Source organism: Pteropus medius, unplaced genomic scaffold (assembly GCF_902729225.1).
Source record: "Pteropus medius unplaced genomic scaffold, Ma_sr-lr_union100, whole genome shotgun sequence".
In the NCBI taxonomy this organism is placed as follows: Eukaryota; Metazoa; Chordata; class Mammalia; order Chiroptera; family Pteropodidae; genus Pteropus; species Pteropus medius.
In genome coordinates, this window is record NW_024346667.1 from 5621353 (window position 1) to 5645799 (window position 24447).

The following is a 24447-nucleotide window of genomic DNA, read 5'->3' on the forward strand; positions in this document are numbered from 1 at the left end:
ATAACCTTTAGAAATATTTAAAGATATTAGAAAGAACAGAATAGTAGCTTGTGGTCTATCACTTTCCTTTAAAGCTAAATCAGAATACAGCTTTTAAACACTATGACCAATAAACGGCATGTGAAATTTCCAGCCATAGTTCCAACAGGTAGAAGTTACAGTGCTATATTCAATATATTCAATTCATATGTGTGAAACCTGAAAATTAAATCCAAATGAAAATCAAACACTGGCAAAGGTTATAGTATAGAATTATAGGATGTCTGAGGCAAAATCAAGTAGTTCACACTGCCTAATAACACCTGCTAGCTTGTTTTTGTATTTGAATTTTTGTTTTTTTCCTTTAGCTGTTCTCTTTGGTGCCAAGGCGAAGAAAGTTCTTTGTCAGTTACAATTTGTACAAAAGAACGCATGTACAGAGCAGCATGCTCTGAAGCAGCATAGTCCAACAGGACTCTGCAATGATAGAAATATTCTAGATCTGCGCTCTCAAATACAGAAAGCATTAGCCGTATGTGTCTACCGAGTACATGAAATGTGGCTATTGGTACTGAGAAACTGAATTACATCGTTTAATTTTAATTTAAACATAAATACCATATATGATGAGTGTATACCATATTAGCACAGCTCAGGAGAGATTTTAAAATAACTACAATATAAGATGGTCATTATTTGCCATCCATACCCAAATTATATACATGCTCCACAATGAAAAATGAGAAGAGAAAAAGCCAATGAAGACAGAGAGAAACAAGTGAATACCCGTGTGATGCAATGGCAGTTCTCCAGACACCCTGAAATGGGAGCCACCTCAGAATGTTGTTGGCACTGAGATCTTTGTCAAATTACTTAACCTTTTCATGCCTTCAGCAACTCAAAAAGTAGCTACCTCCTTGGACTGTTGGCAGAATTCAATAAATATATAAAACGTGTTTACGACAGTACCTGCCCGGCTCATAGTAAGCAGTAGAGTCATGTTAGCTATTTCTTCATCATCATTGTCGACATCACCACCATAAATAATATTCAGGAGACAGGGGCTATGTATTTCTGAAAATCCTGATGGTGAGCTCAGGATGAACACAAAGAGTTCATCTTTCTCAGGAGTCTTTCTGAACTACCACACTCTTGTGATAGCTGCAGGCAACAACTTGGTTTGCTCAGTTTTTCCCTAGTTGCAATGGTTCCAGTGGGCTAGGTAGCACTCAGCAGACTGGCTGACAACTTGAGGGCATAGGTATGTCACCATTAGCTGAAGGTGCTTCTATAACTTATTGCTGATGTTAAAGAAAAGGATCAACTGAAGAAATAAAATAGCTTCAGGTTATGTCCAGAACTTACCTTCCCTTAAATATTCTTCAGAAATCACCATTCTTCAATTCCTATCTGTAACTACGCTGACTATTCACATGAAAGGTATGTGAAATAACTGAAAATCATAAAGCCACTGTAAACCTATGACGTATTCTTTTCTATAATGTGACAAGTCTTTGTGTCTCTTTCACAATCAAGTGGTACAAATAGAGGCCTAGATGGAATGCTTTGTGGTTCATGTTGATCTTCAATATCTTCTCAAGCCATAAATCCATAGCTAAGATAATGATGGAACTAGAACGTAAAGTGATTTTTAAAAACCCCTAACATAACACTTTAGAGAACACTGCACTTTTGAAAATAGGTCAATATTCATTTAAATAATTTAGAAGTATTACAAGGCCACAAGGATACCACAGTGATAGCCTTCAATTTGTTCTGTGCCAAGACTTACATAGGGCCTGTCTTGTGCCAGGTTCTCTTCTAAGTGCTTTGCCAATAATACTGTAATCTACACAATAATCCGATGAGGTAGATTTTATTATTCCTCATTTTACAACTGAGAAAACTGAGAACAGAGAGTTTAGGAGACTTTCAAACCCAGGCAGTCTGGCACCAGAGTTTATGCTTCTACACTATGCTGCCATATACAATATAATAATAATAAATCTAGACTCACAATTAGTGAATTCCACCAAGTCGAACATTCATGTCCTTTGCTGTGACTCACTTCTCTTCTGGTAGGAATGACATACTCCTCACAGGAGGAGTCTTTATTTTCGAATTTAGAATTGACATTATTAAAGAATCCACAGACACAAACTTACCGTTGCATGTCGGCCAATTTTAGCTTTCTCGATACTTTTTTGTAGGTTTGTGTGCTTTTGGTTTCCCTCAGATAACTAGGGAAAACAAATAAAATGGCTTGCTAAGATGAACTTGCTGACCACGAAGTTTATGAATCAAAAGACAAAACGAGATGTATCTTCAGCCCAAATAACTTGAGGTATATTATTTAAAAATTGAACTTGAATATTCAAAATGTGTTCAATGTAAATTCTCTTCAAATTTCATTTTGCTTCTGACTAATCTTTTCAAAACACCCTAGACTGTTTCTTATGTACTTGTAGTATCGTGACCTGTTTCACTGAGTCAAAAATAAATACATCACTTATTATTCTTAAATAAGGTATTTTACGAGGAATTGATACTTTATATACTAAGTTCTCACAGAAGGAAAATTTTTTATTAGCTTGTGGCCAATTTTATGTATATTTTATGCACCTTAAAAGTGATCATTTTAAGCATTTTACTAAGCTTAGAAACTAATAAATTATATGTGGAAATGGATTAAATAATACCAGCCTAAAGAGGCCACGGATATAGACTATTCATTAGCATGTGGCTGGGCTGGTTAATCTCAGAACATTGCCCTCCCTTCTTAATTTTTTTAATCTCGCCTGGGCCCAACTAAATAAGTAACCACAAGAAATTGTCCACCACATCTTTGGCTATAAACTAGCCAGAAATTTCAGACTCATTTGATTGGGTAAGGGCTTTCTTAAAATAAATTCTACTCCTCCCTCATTCTTGAGTTACAAACATTTAGAAAATAATTAATGATTAGAAGAATGCTTTCTTTCTATTGTGAAACTTCTCTCTCACAATATGACCTATTAATATGTAGAGGGTGAATAATATGTAGATGCCCTTTTTTTTGCTTAAAAATCACAAATAGTATCTTCAAAAGTTGGTAGCGTGACCCTAGCTTTAGGAAATCTTCCACTTCTCAGTATGCAGAAAGGGAACGTTGTCAGCTTTCTTCTAATGCTTCTGTCATCACTGATTTTAATCCATAGCACGAATGAGATCCTCGCAGTGCCAAGACACCACCACCAAACCAGTTATACCTCTTCTTGAGATTAATTATCTTCCTAAGTTAAAAACCAAAAATCTTCTCTAGATTTAAGAGCCAAAATGAGTTCTAAAGCCCTAAATTTAGCAAGGAGATCTAGTTCTTTAAAACAAGGGTTCCCATGCATAAAATAATACCATGTTTACAAAGTTAAAATTCTACCCTGAAGAATCCACTTGAAATAATTAAAAAATGCATGTGACATTTATATTCAGGAATAGAAAATTTTCCAATGAAAAAATACACATACATATTAGCGTAACATTTTTCCATTAAAAATATTTTTTAAATAACCAGATAGGTAGATATTATCCAAAAAGTTAATATTTATATATAAAAACAAGCCAATAATTAATAGACATATATCAATGATATTAATGAATTGTCATCTAGGTATTGAATGTCTGCTTTTAATTACTAACAAAAGCATCTGAAAGAGCTAATTCAGCAATTCCTTAATTCTGAAAATAATCTTAGGTATTTTAAATGTGATTTCATGATGTCATTTTTAGTATCTTGGCAATGGAAGGAGGCCAATCTAAACGATGTTATCAAATGAGAAGTTTCTGCTAATTATCCTAAGTACTGAAACAGTTTGGTTCAGCTCAATAGGGAAGGGTTCTTGGCTCTCTGCTCATTCTTAAAATCTCAACTACTGGAAACAATGAAAGCAACTCTTATAAGTCGGCCCTTGCTATCAGTTTTTCATCTACACACCTCCTAGAAGAGATATTGCTATAGTTCCTACCTTGGAATTAAACCAAACCCAGGCCACTAGTGATAAGAGCTGATATTTTTAGCCACTGTATAGCTATTATCTAATCCAGTAGTTCTCAAATTTTAGCATATATCAGAATCACTGAAGGGCTTGTTAAAATACAGGTTTCTGGGCTTCACCTCTCAGTTTCTGAATAGTAGGCCTGGGGTGGAGTCTAATAATCTGCATTTCTAACGTGCTTCCAGTTGATGATGATTCTGCTTTTTCTAGTTGGGGGCATCACACTTTTGAGAAGTACTGATCTAAACAAAATCTGTTTTCTTGTGGCAACAAACCCAACTAAAACACACAAGATATTACTATGAGAGAACATTATCTAGTTCATCAGCAAAGATGAATTACTGTTAAATATTATAGCCTGACCTTGAAACAAAATAACTTAGTATTTCTGTCTCTAGAAGAAACATAAAAGTCCACATTTACAAAAAGGGGTGATAACTCTAGATTCAGGAAAGGTATTCACCATGGGATTCCTTTAAACAGCAAACTCTCCAGACACATTTCTATAACATAAAGCAAGAATCAACTATATACTGTAACAAACCCATTTCCAACTTTCACTAAAGCATATAATATTTTTTAAAAATCTAGTAACTCAGAATAAAACAGCAGCAGCAGCAAAAACAAAAACTACTTAAAATTAGTAAGAACAGGATTTCGGTTTTAGATTGGAGGATATGACACAATACTTCTCTTTAATGCATTCCAGGCCACCTCTACAGACACTCAGGGTTGAGAAACATAAAGCCCATGTTTTCTAAAGAGCTAATTCACTGCCTGGAGGAACTGCCTATTCATAAGAAGAACAGAAAGACTGATTCAAGCTGGCCACTTTGGAATTCTGATTTGCTCCTTTCAGAAATTAAAGAAAAAAATTTTTTTCAAAGCATTAGAGAAGAAATATAGAGGTTTTCATAGGTGGGAAAGAATGTCAAAGAACAGAGAATGGGGAAAAGAGGCAACAGCAAGAGAATCCAGACCGGTCGACTGCTTAATCGAAATCCACGCACAAAACGTTATGGAGAAATAGGTACCATGTCTTCTGTTTTTCCTTTAAAAAAAAAATGTAGTATCATTTACTTTAAAATTTTGTATGTTTAAAAAGTCGTAAGAGTATCCAAAACTTTAAAATTTATGTTTTAAGGCAATATTCCATTTAGCAATCAATTATATAAGGAAATAATCACTATAAAGAGATATATATATCTCTAAAGATGGGAGACATGTCATTGTCTGAACAATAGCGAAATGTTAATCAGTATTTCGTGGTATGGATGTGTCATAATTATATAGCCAAAGGAAATGTTTTAGAAGAATTTTTAATGATACTGTAAAATACTCAGAGAATAGTTTTTAAAAAGTAGAAACAAAACTGTTGATACATTTGAGAGCCTAAGATCAAAAAGAAAAAAACTGCAAGAAAATGCACAAAATTTAAAACATGGTTATTTCTGTATTGTGGAACATACTTTAAAATTTTCTATATAATGAGCATATATAACCATTATTTAAAAAATTATTTTCCAATTATAAGTAATATATAAATGTATTCTCAAGAGGTTAAAATGAGCACATTGTTTTAAAAGACTCAAACAACATGGAAGTATTTAAACAAAGTCCCCTTTTTCTCTTCACCTGCACCATCCCCAAAATCCCCTCCCCAGAGGTGACCCCTGTAAAGTCTAGTGGGCATCCTGCTTATCTTGTTCCTTTGCTTTATATTCAGATATAGATCAACAGAGAGAACATTTTAAAACACATGGGATTATCCTTTACATAATGTTCTGCAACTTATTCTTTCCAGAGAAAGTTCCATGCCAATTACGTATGTAAGACTATTTTTTTTTAATACATTTTATTTTTTAGAGCAGCTTTAGGTTCATAGCAAAATTGGATTGAAGGTATAGAGAGCTCCCACGTGGGGTTATATTCCTGTATACACACGGGGTCCTCCACTACCAAAACCCCTCCAGAGTGGTACATTTGTTGCAACTGATGAACCTACATTGACACATCATTTTCAACCGAACTCCACAGTTTGTATTAGGGTTCACTCTTGGTGGTGTACATTCTATGGGCTGTGACAAATGTATAATGACATGTATTCATCGTTACGGTATCAGAGCCCTTTCACTGTCCTAAAAATCCTCTGTGCTCTGCCTGTTCACCCCTGCCTCCCCCGACCTCTGGCATATTTTACTTTCTAGCATGGTATACAGCTGGAATCGTACATTTTATAACCTTTTCAAACTAGCTTCCTCCACTTAGTAATATGCATTTAAGGTTCCTCCATGTCTTTTCAAAGCTTGATAGCCTCATTCTTTTTATCAATGACTAATATTCCATTGTCTGAATGTACCACAGTTTATTTAGGCATTTACCTATTGAAGAACACCTTTCAAGTTTTGGCAATTACAAATTAAGCGGCTGTGAACATCTGTATGCACCTAAGTTTTCCACTCATTTGGGTAAATCACAAGAGGCACAATCAGTGGATCACATGATAAGAGTATGTTTAGTTTTCTAAGAAGCTGCCAACTGTCTTCCAAAGTGACTGTACCATTTCACATTCCCATGAGCAATAAATGAGAATTCTTGTTGCTTCACATCCTTGCCAGGATTTGGTGTTGTGCTCATCCTTTTTTTTTAATGTCTTACTATTACTTTATTACTCCACTCATTTATCAATAGCTATTTTATTAATGTCCAGTTTTTCATTACTGCAAAGCTCCAACACTCCCATCATTTGACGTAAATCTCTGTGTACATGTGAAAGTCTTTCTGAAAGGTAGATTATGAGCAAAATTGCTAGATCAAAGGATATAAACATTTAACTTTTTCTTTAGTGCATTTTATAACAATACACATATCGAAATTGATCGTTTTAGCCATTTTTTAAGAGTATACATCAGTGGTATTAAGTACAGTCACAATGTTGTGCACCCAGCACCATTACCCATTTCCAGAACCATTTCATCAGCCCAAACAGAAATTCTGTGCCCACTACAGCTGCCCATTGCTCTCCCCATGCAGCCGCTGGAGACCTCGATTCTACTTCTGCCTCTATGAGTCTGCCTGTTCTAAATACTTCGTATAAGTCGAATCATACAATATTTGTCTTTTTGTGTCTGGCTTATTTCACTTAGCATAACATTTTCAAGGTCTGCCCATGTCGTATGGCATTTATCATAATTTCATTCCTTTTTATGGCTGAATAATAAATAGTCCACTGTCAGTATATACCTTTTTTTTTTTAATCCATTCATGTGTTGATGGACATTAGGTTGTTTCTGCTTTTCAGCTGCTGTTAATAACGCTAATATGAACACTGGTATACAAATGTCTGAATCCCTTCCCTGATTTCAATTCTTTTGGGTATATACCTCACAGCAGAATTGCTGGATCATATGGTTTCATTCTATGTACAACTTTTTTAGGAACTACCATACTGTTTTTCCACAGCAGCTTCACCATTTTACATTCCCACCAGCAATATGCAAGGGTTCGATTTCTCCAACACTGTTATTTATAATTTTTCTTTTTTATAACAGCCATCCTAATCTAATGGGTATAAATGTTTAACTTTTACTCATTTTGCCCTTCACCAACAGTATATAACAGGGTTATTCCCTGCGTGTTTCTCAAAAGTGGGTATTGGTAATAGTTTAAAAGACTGATAATCTCTGATGGCTGAAAAATGATATTCCATTATTGTTCTAATTTGTATGTTTTTGATTATTGAGATTTAATATCTTTTCATATATCTATTGATTATGTGTATTTTTCAATGACTTTAACATCTTTTGACCGTTATCACATTGTCTACCCTTTTCTCTTATACTTTTAGAAGCTATTTATATGTAGTAGACATATATATTTGGTTATAGATGTTTAACTTTTAATGTTGACTTTCAATGTACAAGTTTTAGTGTTTATGCAAATGAATCAATCTTTTGGCTTCCAGATTCTGCATCTTGCTTAGGAAAGCCTCTCAAACTAATACTGTACAGTTTCCTTCTATTATTTGTATTCTTTTGATCTTTTGATTTTAAATAATTTTGGAAATGGTATGAGGTAAGGCTCTAACTTCATTCATTTCAATGGATATCCAATTATCCCTGCAATTCATTGAACAGTCAGCCTGTCTTTTCTCCACTGAATTGTATGGCATCTTTATCATAAAGTAAATAAGTATACATGAGCCTGCTTATGGCTTTTCCATACTGTTCCTCTTATTTGTTTGTATATTCTCACATGAATAGCAAGTTTTAATTACTCTAACATTGTATTGTTTTGATATCTGATAGCAAAAATCTTACCCCATTGTTATTCCTTCTTAATACTTTCTTGGTCCTTTTTGCAGTTCCTCTACCATATGAACTTGGGAATCATCCATAAAAATCTGGGATTTTGGTTACCATAACATTAGCTATATAGACATAAACTGACATTTTTATAGTTGAGATCTCTCACTCATTAATATGTTGCTCCATTTATTTAAGTTCTTTCATATCCTTCAGTAGAGTTTCGTAGTTTTCTTCATGTATGTCTTGTTCATTTCTCATTAGAGTTTAACACTGTTTCGGGTGCTACTGAGAGATAGGCAATGACTCCAGGCTCAAGTCTATCGATGTATGGAATGCTCTTTGCCACAGTGACTGATTTCAAGTGTTACTGAATCAGAATAGAGCCAAAGAATTTTGTTCAATGGTTGTAGAAAACCCTCTGGAGATTTAAACTACATAGCTACAAGAAGCAAACAGCCCAAATTACTGCTGGCAGCCATCTTAAAACCATGAAGAAAGTCAACTTGAGGACATGAACATCACAAAAAAGGCAAAATCAAGACAAATGCAGAAAAACAGAGTCAGAATTTTGATTAAATGATGCCTGACAAATGCTCTACTTTTGAAAATTGTTAATTTGAATGACCCATTAAATCAATTTCATCTTTATTATTTATACCAAGTAAACTTGGGTTTTCTGCCATTACCACAGAATATATTTTAACTATTACAACGGATAAAGCTTTAACAATAATCTATTTCATACAGTGCTGGCCATTAAGGAAAGCTGTGAAATATTTTGGAAGAAATAACATTTAAAACATTCTTATTTCCCTGTATTAGGTTACAGAAATAAGTCTCCAAGAATATGAGTGGAATAAAGTAATACATGCTATGAAGGCTCTTCATTCAATGAGCATTTATGGAGTGTCCACTATACACACAGTTATACTATTGGCTCAGATCTTTTCACTAAATTAATACAGTAAAAAATAATTTAAAGCATATAGTGAACACTGAATGTTTGTTGAATATTTCTGAATTAAATTATTTTCCCTCATGCTATAAGATAGTGCTTATTAAAAGATAACACTCTGTGAAGCTAGGAAATGTATAGCAGATTAACACTCCAGTTAGCCAGGAGATCGAATTTCCAGCAATCTAACCCTGTGGAACACATTTAAGAACCTGGAAATGAGAACAATACATCGGGATCCTAAATAATGGACACAGGAAAAGTGTGAGAATCTCATTAAGAAAGCAACATAAAGGGAAGGTGAAGCCACTCAAAGAACTCAAGAAAATCATATATAATACCTGCTAACGATAAGATCCCCATCATCAAAACTTACAACATGAAGAAACGAACTGTTAAAAGTCAGAGCAGTGCGCGACGAACGAGATTAGCATTCCTTTAACTAGAAATATCAGAAATATGTTCAATAAGATTAAATAAAAGGAGATGCAGAAAACTAAAGAAATTACAAGAAAGAAATAGCGAGAAGATTTAAAAAAACTATTTAAAACAATTATTTGAAACTGAACTATTTTTAATTTCTAGGAAGTGATAAAAATATTAAAAGTAGTTTAGAGATATGGAAGATATAGAAAAAGAGAGTCCAAAATAAGTTTTAAAATGTTAAGAGAACAAACTTAGAAGTTTTTGTGCTGTATAACACAAAGTCTTAGGCAGAATCCAAGTAGAAGTTATTCAGATATTTTGAAAGCCAAAGACATGCAAAATCCAATTGATGCAGTGAAGGAACTTAGACACAAAGTTATGGAGGATTATAGACTCTCCAGACACGGGAACTTAGTTCTAGCATGACAAACTCAGAGACAAAGCTAAGCAGCAGAGGCTACTAATTGTTTATTCTTTCTTAGTAACAGGACCCCAGACTCTAGTGAAAATAAATAAGAATTACCATGTCTGTCAGCACTGTGGGCCAAGAATATGTCCTAGGTAGGAAATCTCTGTTAAGAAACCCATCTACCTGAAAAAACCCATCTACCTGAGGAAACCCAAAATCCACTTGGAAGGGCAAACTTAAAATTATTTGGAATGACAATGGTTTCTTTAATAAGAAAAAAAATTTAATCAAGGGGAGATTTAGAATTAAGTATAAAAATGAGCAGATTTGTATTGATATTTTTGTGTCAAGAAATAACCCATACATATTTTGCACTGTCCTTACAGAGTAAAACCATAGAAACGACTTAATTCCTCTCCTCAACTGCCATTTTAAAAACAGACCAGTGAGGGTAGTACTTCTCCTGCCCCTGGACAGCTAGAAGTCTCGTGATTTTTTTGACTACTCTTAATCAAGATCTACGATTATTTTAAGTTGTCAAGCAAAGCTTTGATTCAGAGATTAGAATGTCTAATATAAAAAGCAACACTCAAATCTTGATTTAAAAGTAAGACTTCTCCTCTTTTCAGCAACAGCTGGCAGCCAATGGGTCTTTTGCTAGAGAGGGCATACTGTCCTTTTCTCTTTCCCGGTCTCGAGTTTCTATTCTCCCTCCAGCCCACTGACTGCAGTTTCTGCTTCCTGTCCCGCATCCTTACCAAGGCCGGGAGATGGGGAGAGAGAACAGCAAAGGAAATAGGAAATATTATACTTAGGTACTGCTGTTAAGATGCCTCAGTGCTCTCAGGGCCTGATGGATGTTTCAGCTGGATCTCTGCACAGCTGAGCTCCTGGGTTCTTTGTAGGCTTCCCTGCGGGGTTCCTCTAACTATAATCCGCATGATGCAGAAGACACATTCTATTCCTCTGGGGGCTACACGGTGTTCCGTCCCTCCCATTCCCCTTCTCCGGCTTGCCACCACTCCTTTCCAGCCTGGATTTTCAGAGGTTCATTCCACAGACTCTCAGTGTTAGGTTTCAATGTCCTCAGAGACAGAATTTAACATAGCTCCAGGTGGGCTCTTGTTCTCTGATTTCTGAGTGTGGCTCACATGTGGTCCATGGGGACACTCATATACCCAACAAGCTCTAGGATTACTGATCAGTTCTTTACTTTTATATATTATAATAACTAACAGAATCTACCAGTAAAGCTACATAGATGCTGAAATTATTTTTACATAAGGAGTTGCTTATTTTCCTACTGTCTTTCAAAAGCATTGGAAAATAATATGCTCACATTTTATTCTTAATGTTTTCAAAAATTTCTTAGGAGAATTAAGATTTTCCACCATTGAAATTTCTAATAAAAATGTTGCTTAAATACTGTTTAAAATGTTTGATCCAGTAAGTCATTCAGTTTAAGTAATTTAGTTTCATTAGAAGCCACCAATCTAAAATACAATAAATTATTTGCTCAAAAGTATCAGTTAAAGTGCTTATGCTCAAATATCTATTTAACTTGAATGGAATTAATTTAAGTTTTTAAATTTCAAGCTTTAAATTTCTATTTAGGCCAGGTTATAATAAACTCCACATTAAATTTATAAAGAAAAAGTCATAAAGAGTCAATAGTGCTGAGAAAGTAATTAGAGTACTTGCCCATAAAGGCTTTTTTATCTTTTTAAGAGAATAATGCTCTTTCTTCTTTTTCTATTTCTGCCTCTGGCTCTTATGGCAAAAAGGATTCAAGAAAACTTGGATTTCAAAGTATTAGAAAGACAAGCTAGCCCCTTCTCTTCCATAGCCTAAATAGCTTTAGCAGAGTGAAGAGAGCAACCTAACACATTCGGATGGTAAACTAACTCAAGAGTTGGGAGTAGTCAAACAAAGACCTGTGGCAAGTTTGTTAAAATTAATCGAAAAAGTGAACTGCAGATAGGTTTAAAAAAATATAATAATTAACAAAATTTTAAATTGAGATTATTTTACTTCTAATTGAAAGCTATTTTTCAAAAAGAGTTATAGTGTAGGAAATTTATGGTTATAAATAAATATAAATATTAGGGTACCTGGAAAAAAACCTATATTTGAATCATGAAATGCAGGCCTAAAAGTATGAACCATGTCTTTGGTCAAGTAAGAACCATACTTTAAACAAAAAAAGCACACAACAGTGCTATTTTTGTGAAACTTCAAAATACATAAGGCAGCCACTGACATATTAAAATGTTTAAAATATTGATATACTTTTTGAGGGAAAAATAGGCCAAATTACAATTAGGGCTATCCCAGGAAATTAAGGATGCATATGACTTGACACTGCCACCACCTGGTGGCAGCAGATCAAAATTGTAGGTCCAGTTTGTGGAGTAAATCTTTATCAGGTTGGCTGATGTGGGGAGAAAATAATATGAATGAAGAATGGCTCTCAGAAAACTGTAACTCATGTGAAACAGAAGAGTGTTTTGGTTATGGTATAGAGAATTCTACAGCTCTAGAGTCAGGCTTCTGAAACTCACCCAGGAAGTTTTTCCAAATAGCAAAGGATAATAATTCCTGAGGGAAGGTTTAGAAGCCTAACCCAAAGCTACCGTATACAAAAGGAAAACAAACAAATATAAAAAACAAATCTCTTAAGTCCTATCGTAAAAATTCATGCACGTCTCACAGTTGTAATATTAACTATTATAATTTTGTATTATTTTAAAGTATTTACCAATAAAAAGTTATATACTTCCCCTATTCACCACTCACCCACAATTTTTAAGTCACTCAATCTCAATGAACATATATTTAACTCTTGATTATCAGAGATAATGGAGAGAAGTAATAAAAACGTTCAATTTAAAAGACAAGACTTTTAAGCACAAATAGATAAAATTCTGCAAATTCTGTTACTTGCCTCTCTAAAGCCTTTCTTTGCAACACAATTACAACTCTTTTTCAGTAGGGTTGGCAACGTGCTCAGAGAATAGGTTCTTCACCCTCAGAGAGAGTGAACTGTGATGGCTTACCTTTTCAGCATGAGTACATACTTCAGACCTGGCCAATAAGACATAAAAGGAAGCCAACTTGAGAAAGGGGGTATTCTGAGATTTTCCTCCTGGATAGGGAGAGATGTACAAGAAAGTTCATCTTTCTTCTTGCTTTGGACATTGTCAAGAGTAGACATAGTAGCTGTGGTAGCTACTTGCATCCAAAAAGGGAAAGCCAAAAAATGTCAGAGAAGCCAGTCCAGACCTCTGATCGCAATTTATGGTAAGGTTAACCAATCAATCCTCAAAGAGCCCACACCTCAAAATTCTTACATAAGGTAAAGAAACCCTATTATTTAAGTCAACATGGATCTACTTTTCTGTTATTTGTGGCTGAAAATATCCTGTTTCATGCATATAGAATATATATCAAAATATCAACAGTAATTAGTTTTAAATGATGGCATCGCAAATGTTTTACTTTTTTATTTTTTTCTTCAGTGAATACCTTTTACATTTATTATAGAAAAATGCAAATGTCAATATTATAAATACTACAATATGTAGGTTTTGTGGCTTGAAAAGTTCTCACTTGCTAATGTCATGTAAGAGATACAAATCTGAAGAATGCCAAATGGGTAGAGAGAACAGATGGATAATCCATCAAGCAGACACTCCACATAACCCTAGTAGAAAGCTGACTCCACACATCAATGCCTTGCAATGAGGCAGTTGTTAAGGTAAGGAATTATGGGCTGGGGCTCCTGGAGAGATTCCACACAGGTATACTTAATCAGTAGAGCTCTGAACACATTGGGATGTGGTTTGCCAACTGGTAAGACTATTTCCAGGAGCAACACAGAATATACAGCTCTGGGATAGGAAAGTAGTCCAAGGTAGTAAAATAGTTTTATTTGCTGAAAAAAGACCATAAAGTTAGGTACCACTTCCCAAAGTGTGTTCCTTGGAAAATTAATCTCTCACCTCATGAAAATGGGTCAACTCAGATTCACAATGTATAAGATATATGAATAACACCAATAAGAACTTTTCAAAATTAATGTGAAATAACCAGTGCTAACATACTTCACTGATATAAATCCAGGCTTTAAAACAACACTCCTGAATTGTAAAGGATTAATTTGTCCTTTCCTCTAGAGTCTCATTTTTGAAGAACTACCATTTAGAAGAACTGCCATTTATCGGATTTTAGCTAGCCTATGCTACTCCATTTTAATGATTTTTTTGGTTAAAAAATTTTGAAATAAGGAAAAATAACTCAAATACAAGAAACCACCCTTGACATACTAGAGATCCCCAGGGTTGGCCCCTGCGTTCTGTCCTCAGTCCCTTTCCCTTCCTGCTCTGCACATTCTTTTTTTTTCAATATATAACCTTTATTGCATCTTTAAAATATCACAAATGAGTCTGAGAAATCATCTAACGTCTTGGTGTTTCTGTAGCTGGACAACTTTGATCTTATTCATCAGTCTGCTGAACTGTTCCTTTTTCAGAGACAGATACCATCAAAAAATTTCTGCTATTCTTGTTTTCAAGTTTTGTGGCTTACTGAATCAAAGCAGCTGAATTTGATACAAGTTCAACATCATTCTCTTCAAGAATTAACTCATCCTTCTGGGCTGGAGATACTAAACAATCAACACCTGACCTTATCTGAACCCTGCAGATTTATTTTTCACCCAAGAAATTTCATATTTCGACAAGAGAACCATTCTCCTGAATAATAACATGGGTGGGGAAGCGAGCGTACACAGACCTCATCTAACTGAAGCCACTGTAACACCCTTGATCATGATCTGTACATGACGATAGACAGTGCGAACAGTAGCCAGCTCCTTTCAATTTCCCCACCATTTGTCAACCTGGAGCCTCTTCTCTCCATGGAGACTGAGTTCAACACTGATGTGATTGGAGCCCCTCCACAGGGTGCCTCTGGGGCCCTTCACAATAACTGAGTGTCCCTTCAGAGTGAGTCCATATTTTCTGGAATGCTGACAGTCTGATTGCTGGGAATGGTCTCCATCCTCGCAGTAGATGCAGCAAAAAGAGCACTCTGCACATCTTCCTGGGAAGTCTCATCTACTCCTACTTTTGGTGTCCCAGTTTTAATCTCCTGTCTACACCTCTGCACTGAGCTCCACATCCGTGTATTCAGCTACCTACTGGGCATCTCAACCTGAATGGCTGACAGGCAGCTCATATTCAGTATGTTCAAAACTCAGTTTATTACCCAATCCAGCTCCTCTGTGTCTTCTAGACTCTCCACATAGTCACCCAAACCAGAATCCTGGTAGCTATCTTTTTCTTTTTTTTTCTCTCCCTTCTCTCCACATCCAGTTGGCTTCGAATCTCTGTTGATTCTACATATTGGTATCTTTCAAATATCTCCTTTCCTCTCCATCCCCACTGCCACCATCTTGGTTTAGACATCTCTGGCTCAGAATTTTTCATTAGTGTCCTTGTCTCCAGTTCACTTTCACTCATCTGCTATGGTAGTTATCTTTAAAGCCCACTGGATGGTTTCCCAATCCTGAATAATAAAGTCCAGATTCCTCAGCCTGGCTGCAAGGCTCAATGACCTAGCTCCTACCACTGGTCAGCTTAATAACCTGCTGTTACCCACTCTGCAACCCTCCACACCACTTCTATCAAACTGTTCACAGCTTCCTGAATGCCACTCATTTTATGTCTTAGTGTTTTTACATGCTGTGCCTGGCTGGCTCTTTTTACTCCTCTAACAAACTCCAACCTGTCCATGAACCAGAGACATATATCTATTAAGACCCATCTCAAAAATCTTTTCTTCTGGGAAGTTTTTATCCCCTCTTCCTCAGCAGAGTGTGTACTTCTATGCTTTACTTCTTTTACAGAGTGTCTTATTTCCACGGCAGACATTCTTTGAGGGCAGAGATATCTTAACCGTGTTTAACCCCAGCATGAAATACAGCATGAGACACACAGAGACATAATAAATGTTGAATAGATGTATAAATCACTATAGCACTGCTTAGCTTCCTCCTAATTATTGTGTACTTGGTCTAGAAGCTTTGATTATAGAAACCTTGTTTTTGTTTTAATTCAGCCTTAGAAATATCATATATTATGTATGAATAATTAAGCATGAATTTTAATCATTGTCATAATCTATGCTATCTGAACTTGACTTTCGGGGAATATCGACAGACAGCATGTGTTCCCCATCCACACGAAAAGGCGGGCAACAAAGGGGAAATCTATGTTTGGACAAAAATTACTCTTGCTTATTTTAAAATATGAACTTTATAGATTCAGAGTGTACACTACTGACTGTAGATTCTACTTCCTAAACTTCTCCCAGTCTATTATCTCCAGTTCTAGGGACAGTGTTTTGTTTTAGGACTTCATCATCTCCTAGCTGACAATTTCTCAGTGCGCACTCCTCCACACTGCTAACAGAACCATCTTTCTAAAATAAGGCTCTTATTAACTCACTTCCCTACTCGAAATCCTTCAACTTAAACACACACAGCCCTTCACTATCAGCACCTGCCTACAAATTTAGCTCTACCATCACACACAATTGAGTGGTACAAAACAACTCAAGATTCTCTTACATACCTGGTGTTTGTATATAACAAAAAACCAAAGTGCTTACTATGTATTGGTCATTGCCATAAGCAGCCACATAGAACACATTTAATTGTCGCAACTACCCTGTGAAGTAGGAAATATGAGAACCATTTTACAGATGAGAAAATAGAAGCACAGGAGGTTTTTTAGTAAATGGAAGAAGTTGAATACGAATCTAGAGTCTGGGTCTAGGGCTCAATCTCTTAAACCACTATACTATACTGCCTAACATACTGGTCTCTGTACCCATAATGCCTTTCACCCTAACTCCCGTATGAACTCCCATATGTTTCCAGAACCAACTTAAATGTCTCCTTTCTTAACTGTAAAGCCTTTCCTCAGCAGAGTTAACTATCACCCTCTTTTGTACAACCATCGTTGTCCGTACTGAACTATAATACCATATCACAATGATGTTGACATGTGTGTCTCACAAGACGGTGAGGTCCTAGAGGGCAGGAACTACTAATTTATCTTTATGTCCCTCTCATTGGTCACAATGCCTGCTATAGCAAGCATTCGCTGAACAAGTACTGAATTGAAAGAATTCCAGTAGGGGTAATGCCTATTTTTATTCAATAACATTTCAAGTTGTCCACACTGTCCAATAGTGGACTTACTCTTTATTTACTCAGTTTTGGTGATAAAGAATTCTATATACTCATTTCTAAAAACTGGTAAAAAAAATAAATAAATCTTTAAATTATCCTGAGACTCTATTAGTATCTCCCGAAACCAAGACTCTGTATCTGAAATTCAGCTCAGTTAAAATGTAAACCAACTTCTAGAAAAATCTGTCCACAAAATTATCTTCCCCTGGTAATAAATGGGTTGCAAACCAGAACTTGGATGAAGAATTCTGGAAGATCTTAGTAGAAAAGAAAAACAAAATAAAGAATTTGATTTCCATAATTCTGATCCTTTAAATAAAAAATCACTTAAAAACTGCTATACAGACTTGGTGCAACTACTAATGAAATTCTCTGAATCAGTAAATGGATACCATGAAGACTAACTGCATATTCTTTGTTTCCTTTAATTCCCATTTACTCGGTCAAATATCTGCCATATACCAAGAACTGTGCTAGGTACTGAGGAAACAAACTAAGAGATGGGGTCAAGTAAACTAACAACTGTACACAGTATGGTAGAGTTGGAGTTAGACTTAGGGTGAAGAATGGACAGGGACGAGAACACAAAAACAAAAGCATATTGAAAATGCTATTCCTTTTGAAAAAAGGCTTAAAAATGTGCATTTCTAATCAGTAGTGGTCCGTTTTTTCCCATAATGTCAGGTAACAGTGTGAATAGCACGTCCAGCACAATAGTTATAACACTGCTTTTACCTGGTCAAGTACATATTACAGGGCATATCCTACATCTGTCAATATAAGACACAGTAAAATGGAGGAAGTCATCTCCTTGAAGTGAAGATTGCTCCTTCATTTTTAAGGCCAAGATATTTGAAAGGGGTAAAAAAAAAAAAAAAAAGAACCAGAAGATGATAGGAAGAACTGTTTATCCTAACACATTCTGTCTTGCTTTTCCTTACAAAAATTATTCAGAAACAGTGCGTGCACGCGTGCGCGCACACACACACCCACCCAAATCATTATCACACTGGAATCATTATCACATAGCAAGTTTCAGCCAAAACTCTTAAAACAGTTATCTTGATCTTTAATAAGTTCTACGCATTCTTCAAGATAAACAGAAATGCCATTTCACTTGGGAGTTCCCACAAGATAATTTTTAAGCTACATAAAAATTCACAACTAAAACATGAGAAAAGGATCTGGTCATTTCTACTTTCTGTTGAGCCAAAATGGTTACTTCTACTATCATCCAAATATAGTGACTATTTACATACAGATTTGAACCATTTTCATCATCTCCACATAAAGCTTTTCTTGCCTATTAAAGTTACTAATTTATGTGGAAAGGCTTCAGGAGTACATCTGTGTAACAGCTATTTAGAGAAGCTAGTTTAACAACTTTTTTCTACCCAACCTAAATATTTATTTCAGCTTCGCAGAAATAAATTACTACATCTTATATTCTCAGCAACATTAATAATAATACATTACTCACATATAGAGGGGGGAAAAGTTTTTGCTTAATATCAGAATTTAATAAAACTATTTTCTAAACTTAAAATCTACTTTTTTAAAAGCGATTAGATCAGCAAAACAAACAAACAAAAAAAACCCATAAAAATATTCTAGCAAGAAAATTTTCTACTTCCCCTTGAAGCTTGATGTACATAATAAAATCCAACCAACCACTAAAACATCTCATAATATGGCTTCAATTTAATTTCTAACCTTATTTTCCCATTACTATAAAACAAAATATTGCACATTCTTTCCAAGATGGTCACCAACTATTCACTGAATGTAATTTGCTTTAAAGTTTTGTTTATCTGTGTTATGAGCAAGGACTATGGAGTACAAATGCCTGGATTTAATCTTGTTTTGCCATCTACTAATAGTGTCATCTTGGGCAACCTATTTAACCTGTCGGTGCTTCAGTCTTCTCATATGTAAAATGGAGTTGATGTCTAACTCATGCAGTTGTAAGAATCAAATGGTATAAAACATGTAAAAGCTCTGCTATGATCAGAATGTTTGTGTCCCCCCTCCACATTCATGTTAAAATCCTAACCCCTAACGGTAATGGTATTACTAGGGGGGGCCTTTGGGAGGTGCCAAAGTCAAGGGTGGAGTCCTCAAGAGTGGGTTTGGTGCTTTTATAAAAGAGGCTCCAGAGAGATGCTGAGCGCCTTCCACCAGGTGAGGATACGCTAAGTCTGTGACCCAGGAGAGGGCTCTTACCTGACCAGCCTCCAGAACTGCGAGAAATAAATTTTGGTTGTTTATAAGCTACCCTGTCTGTGGTATTTCGTTATAGCAGCCCAAACGACTAAGACAAGACACATTCTGAAAACTCTACTGGCTAAGTGCTCAATAAATTTTGGCTGCCATTGTTAACATCAGTGTTAGTGACTCCTTCTGTCCCCCTTGGGAATCTCCTCCATCCATCTAAATCTACTCAATTTTCAGCTCAAAATAATAATTTCTAAGACGTCTCCCTTAACTCCCTTAACTCTATGGATTTATAAAAATCCTGCTATCCTCTGAACTCATATAACAATCAGGACCCATAGCAATGACATTTGGCATTGACCTTAAATCTTAGATAGCTAATTAACTTTTCATAAAAAGTTAATTAACTACGTAAGGTATTTTTCTTCCCTTACCAAGTAAAGTGTAAATTACCTCAACATGAAACACACACACTATTATTTTTATATTGCCCCAAAAAAACTTGGCACAGGGCATGCCCCTAACAGGCGCACAGTAAATATCTGTAGAACTAGTTAATGCAACCCATACGCAGTTGAAGGGAAACATAAATTGTAATCATGAGGCTTTCAGACTGTCTTTACTAATGATCAACACATACGACCTAAAGACAAGGGAGAAAAGAATGTGTTTCCTGATTTAATTTTCAGATCTACTACAAAAAAAAAAAAATGTCTATTCTCAAGAGATGAAAACATTCCTGCACATATTTGGAATCACTGACAGAACCAAAGCAGAACAGAATGATGGGAGGAAAAATTAGAGTCTGCCCAATCTGGAAGTAATTAAGAAGAAACTCAAAGGAAGTTTATATTCTACTTTGGCAATGTGTTGAATAAACTGATCCTTTAGTGAAACCCTGAATTTAGAATCTGGTTCAATTCAACATTAACTAAGCACCTTCTATTTTTATATAAATCCCACCATCTCTTGTAGTATTTTTAATGTCTACCATTCATTCAGGCAATTAGCTGTTAACACTTTTCACTGTTCATTTCACTCTTTCATGTGTTAACTTATAAGTTCTTTCTCATAAAACATGGATCTTGATTTCTACTTTTTAGAATTGCCTTCGTTATGTGGTAAAATATTTTGCACATAGTAGACCCTCAAATATTGGTTTTGACTGAACATGTAAACTAACAGTATATATTCCTGGATGAGTACTAATGCAGCTGAATCTGTGGCCACCATACACCGAGTGCGTATGTACACCACGCACTTTACACGTAACATCTAATCCGCATCGCAACCCTTTGAAATAAGAATAATCTCTTTTACAAATTGAGAAACTGTGGCCTCAAAGAGCCTATGAAAACTTTCCAAGATACCACAGTTAGTAAGAAGTGAAGCTGTGACTTCAATCCATGTCTTATTTCTATTTATCTTTCCATTATGCCATATTGCTTCTCTAAAGCGATAAGTGATCTTCAGAACCACGGTTGAGGGGTACAGTAGGACGCTGACATGACTTCTCAAATGTTTGTGACAGAAAAAAGTAGGTTTAGGTCAGTGAAATGGCACCGAGTTTTTGTTTTGTTTTGTTTTGAATTTCAGCAAATGCCAAGGGCTATCAATCTTTTACAAATGACATATCAAAATCTTGCTTTCCATTTACTGCTGGAGTGCTTACAAAAGAAGGTATTAAATCTACTGCCTATCTCTGACTTGACCTACGATTTCAGTGCAAGATTAAGCTTTGACCTCCAGCTTGTAAACAGGGGTGGAGAAAGAGGGTTGTGTTACAAAATATATTGGATACCAACTCTTCAGACCAGTAGGGAGAGGAGTATACTGTGAGTAACTAATTAGAACATCCTACTCTTCAATCATTCACAATAAACAATGCTATCATATTCACTTTTTAAAAACAGATTCACTGTACTAGCATACTAGCAAGAATCTCTTATTTCCATTAAGGTTTGTCAAGCTACTCCACTTGCTAAATTAGAGATTATGCTAAACTCAGAGGCGAAGAAACAAAACATATCCATTGGGCTTTTTTATCAAAGGCAAAGAGTTTCTCCGGTTTACCAAGAAATGCTTCATTGGTACCCGTGATGCCCAGCTTCAGGCATGAATAACTGCCATTTTATATTCCCACTAGCAATGTGTGTGAGTGCCAGTCCCTCCAATCCTGATTGATACTTGGTATTGTAGAGAGACTGGCACTCACGTACATTGCTAGCGGGAATATAAAATGGCACAGCACTTTGGAAAACGGTTTGGCAATGTCTTAAAAAGTTTAACATATGCCTACCATGTGATCGAGCTACCCCATTCCTAGGTGTTTACTATCATAAATGAAAACAAACATCCATACAAAGAATTTACATGAATATTCAATACTTCTAATAACCCAAAACTAAAACAAACAAAAACCTCAAATGTCCATCAACAGATAAACAAACTGTTGGACATCCATATAATGAAATACCACTCAGTAATAAAAATGAATGATTAGTACATACAGCAATATGGATACATCTTAAAATAATTACACTGAGTTAAAAGAAGCCAAGAAAAAGAGTATATACTATATGATTCTGTTTATAGAAAATTCTAAGAAATATAAACTTATGTATAGTGACAGAAATCAAATCAATAGTTGCCTGGGGATGGGGGCAGGGGAAGCAGTGCAGGGAAGGGCAGGAGAAAAAGACTAAAAGGAGAAATAAAGAAACTTTAGGGGATGACAGGTATGCTCATTATCCTGATTATGGTGATGGTTTCATGAACGTATACATATGTCAAAACTTATCGATTTATAAACTTTAAGTATGAGCAGTTTTTATATGTCAATTATTCCTCAATAAAGCTATTAAAATCTAATAGAATAAATAAAACTCAAAACTCATACATGTGAAAAATTAAAAGAACAGAAAATCTATGGTATGTATCCTCATTATGAGCGTCTGAGAAGGTCTCTGAGAGCTGCTTAGAATTGGCTAAGTAGAAAGGAAGGACAAGGGAATTGCAAAGAATAAAAACAAGAATAAAAACCCATGAAGACATGAAAATGCAGTAAGACCTAAAAGTAAATTACTCTTTTATGAAGTTTTTAATTACCTAACTTTAAAAAAAAATTGCTTAGTGATTAATATGCATGTCATTTACTAGCAGGAAAAAAAAATGCAGTATCATGTTTAAGAGATAAAATATGGGCAAAACATGTGAACAGACATGTCTCTAAGAAAATTTCAAGTGGTCAACATCGTTAGTCATCAGGAAATCAAAACCATAATGAGATACCACTTTATAACCATTAGGATGGTTAGAATCAAAAAGTCAGGTAATAAGTTTTGGCGAGGAAGTGGCGAAATTAAAACCTTCCTACACTTCTGGGAGGAATGCAGAATGGTGCAACCGCTTTAGAAAACAGTCTGGAAGTTCCTCAAACAGTTAAGCATAATGTTATTGTATGACTCAGCAATTCCCAAGAAAAATGAAAACATATGTCCACACAAAAACTAATATAAGATGTGAATAACAGGCGAAACTGTGTGTTTGGTAGAGAGAAGGGGTTAGTATTTGGGAACTGTACCTTCCCATCAGTTTTTCTATAAACCTAACAGGAACTAAAATACTAGAAAACAATATCATGGCATGTGGGAAGATAAAAGTTAAAACATTCTAAGATCCTTGTATTGTTTGGGGGAGAGATATGTTGATTATCTTTAGAGTCTGAGTCAAATAACGTATGTTAAAAATTAAACAGAAACGACTAAATTAAAAGATTAAGTGAAACAAATTTCCTTCTTACAAGCAAATCTATTATTTTTACCTGTGGTGGCTTACCTGAGATTCTAGAACCTCCAACTTACGTTTCCTTGCATGAAGCGCTTTACTTGGAAAAGCCCAATAATAATTAGAAGTTCCAATCCTCTCACAGTCAACCATACCATCATCAACTAAGCTTTGAAGAACTTCTTTTACTGACATAGCAGCTATAAGAGATAATTTTTAAAGACTCTACATTAAGACACATCATAGATAAAATTATAAGGCAAATAACTAGGGAAATACTTGCAACAAATATTACAGATCAAGAGTTAATAAGTTAATAAATAAGGAGCTTTTAAAAATAATTTAAAAAGACAAATACTTCAATAGAAAAACAAAAGTACATCAATGGGCATCTACAAAATATGCATGGTCAGTAAACAAGAAAAATGTTCAACCTCATTAATAACTGAAGAAATCTAAAATAAAGCAATGAGATATGATTTCTTGACTACCAAATTAAAAAAACTAAAAAGTACAATAAAGGATTCGGGGAAATAGGTACTCTCAACATGGGTGAAAAACATGGCAGTATGTATCTAAAACCTTAGATTTTGCATGCCTTTTATGTAGAAATTCCACTTTTAAAAATTCAGCCAAAGAAAATAATGATGGATATGCATAAGGATGCTTGTCAAAGCAGAGTTGTCAACAGTAAAAAAAATTGGAAACCAGTCCGATAACTAGACTTTTAAAAGTATTTTATTACAATGGAATACTAGGTAATCATTTATGTTATAAAAATTTATTTAATGGCAAGATATATGCACATCCAAAACATAAAAATCAAGTTAAAAGACAGTATACACTAATGTGACAATGGTTATCTTTGAATGGTAGGTTAGGGGGTAATTTTTTTCCTTCTTTTTGCTCATTTTTAATTTTTTTCTAACAATAAACATGCATTGCCTTTTTTGCTAAGAAAACTAAAATAAAACTATTATAAAAAATTAAATAATTTACTGGAGATTATGGTTGGGGTAATAGTACAAATCACAAAAAAGCTTTTAAAAATAGCATGTAAAAAATACAAAGTCCTATTTCAC

General features: G+C 35.0%; 1 protein-coding gene across 3 annotated transcripts in view; it reads right to left on the reverse strand.

The window, feature by feature from the left end:
* Positions 1–24447, reverse strand: part of MND1 (meiotic nuclear divisions 1) — an 80105-nt gene that overhangs the window by 44391 nt on the left and 11267 nt on the right. For all 3 annotated transcript variants that reach the window (XR_005655645.1, XR_005655644.1, XM_039875935.1), the window contains exons 4-5: positions 23417–23565; positions 2145–2219 (exon numbers count right to left, since the gene is read on the reverse strand). Coding sequence is in view for 1 of the 3 variants with exons in the window: in XM_039875935.1 (XP_039731869.1) it covers positions 2145–2219; positions 23417–23565 (224 nt within the window). In the remaining 2 variants the exon portion in view is untranslated. The remainder of the gene's footprint in view (positions 1–2144; positions 2220–23416; positions 23566–24447) is intronic.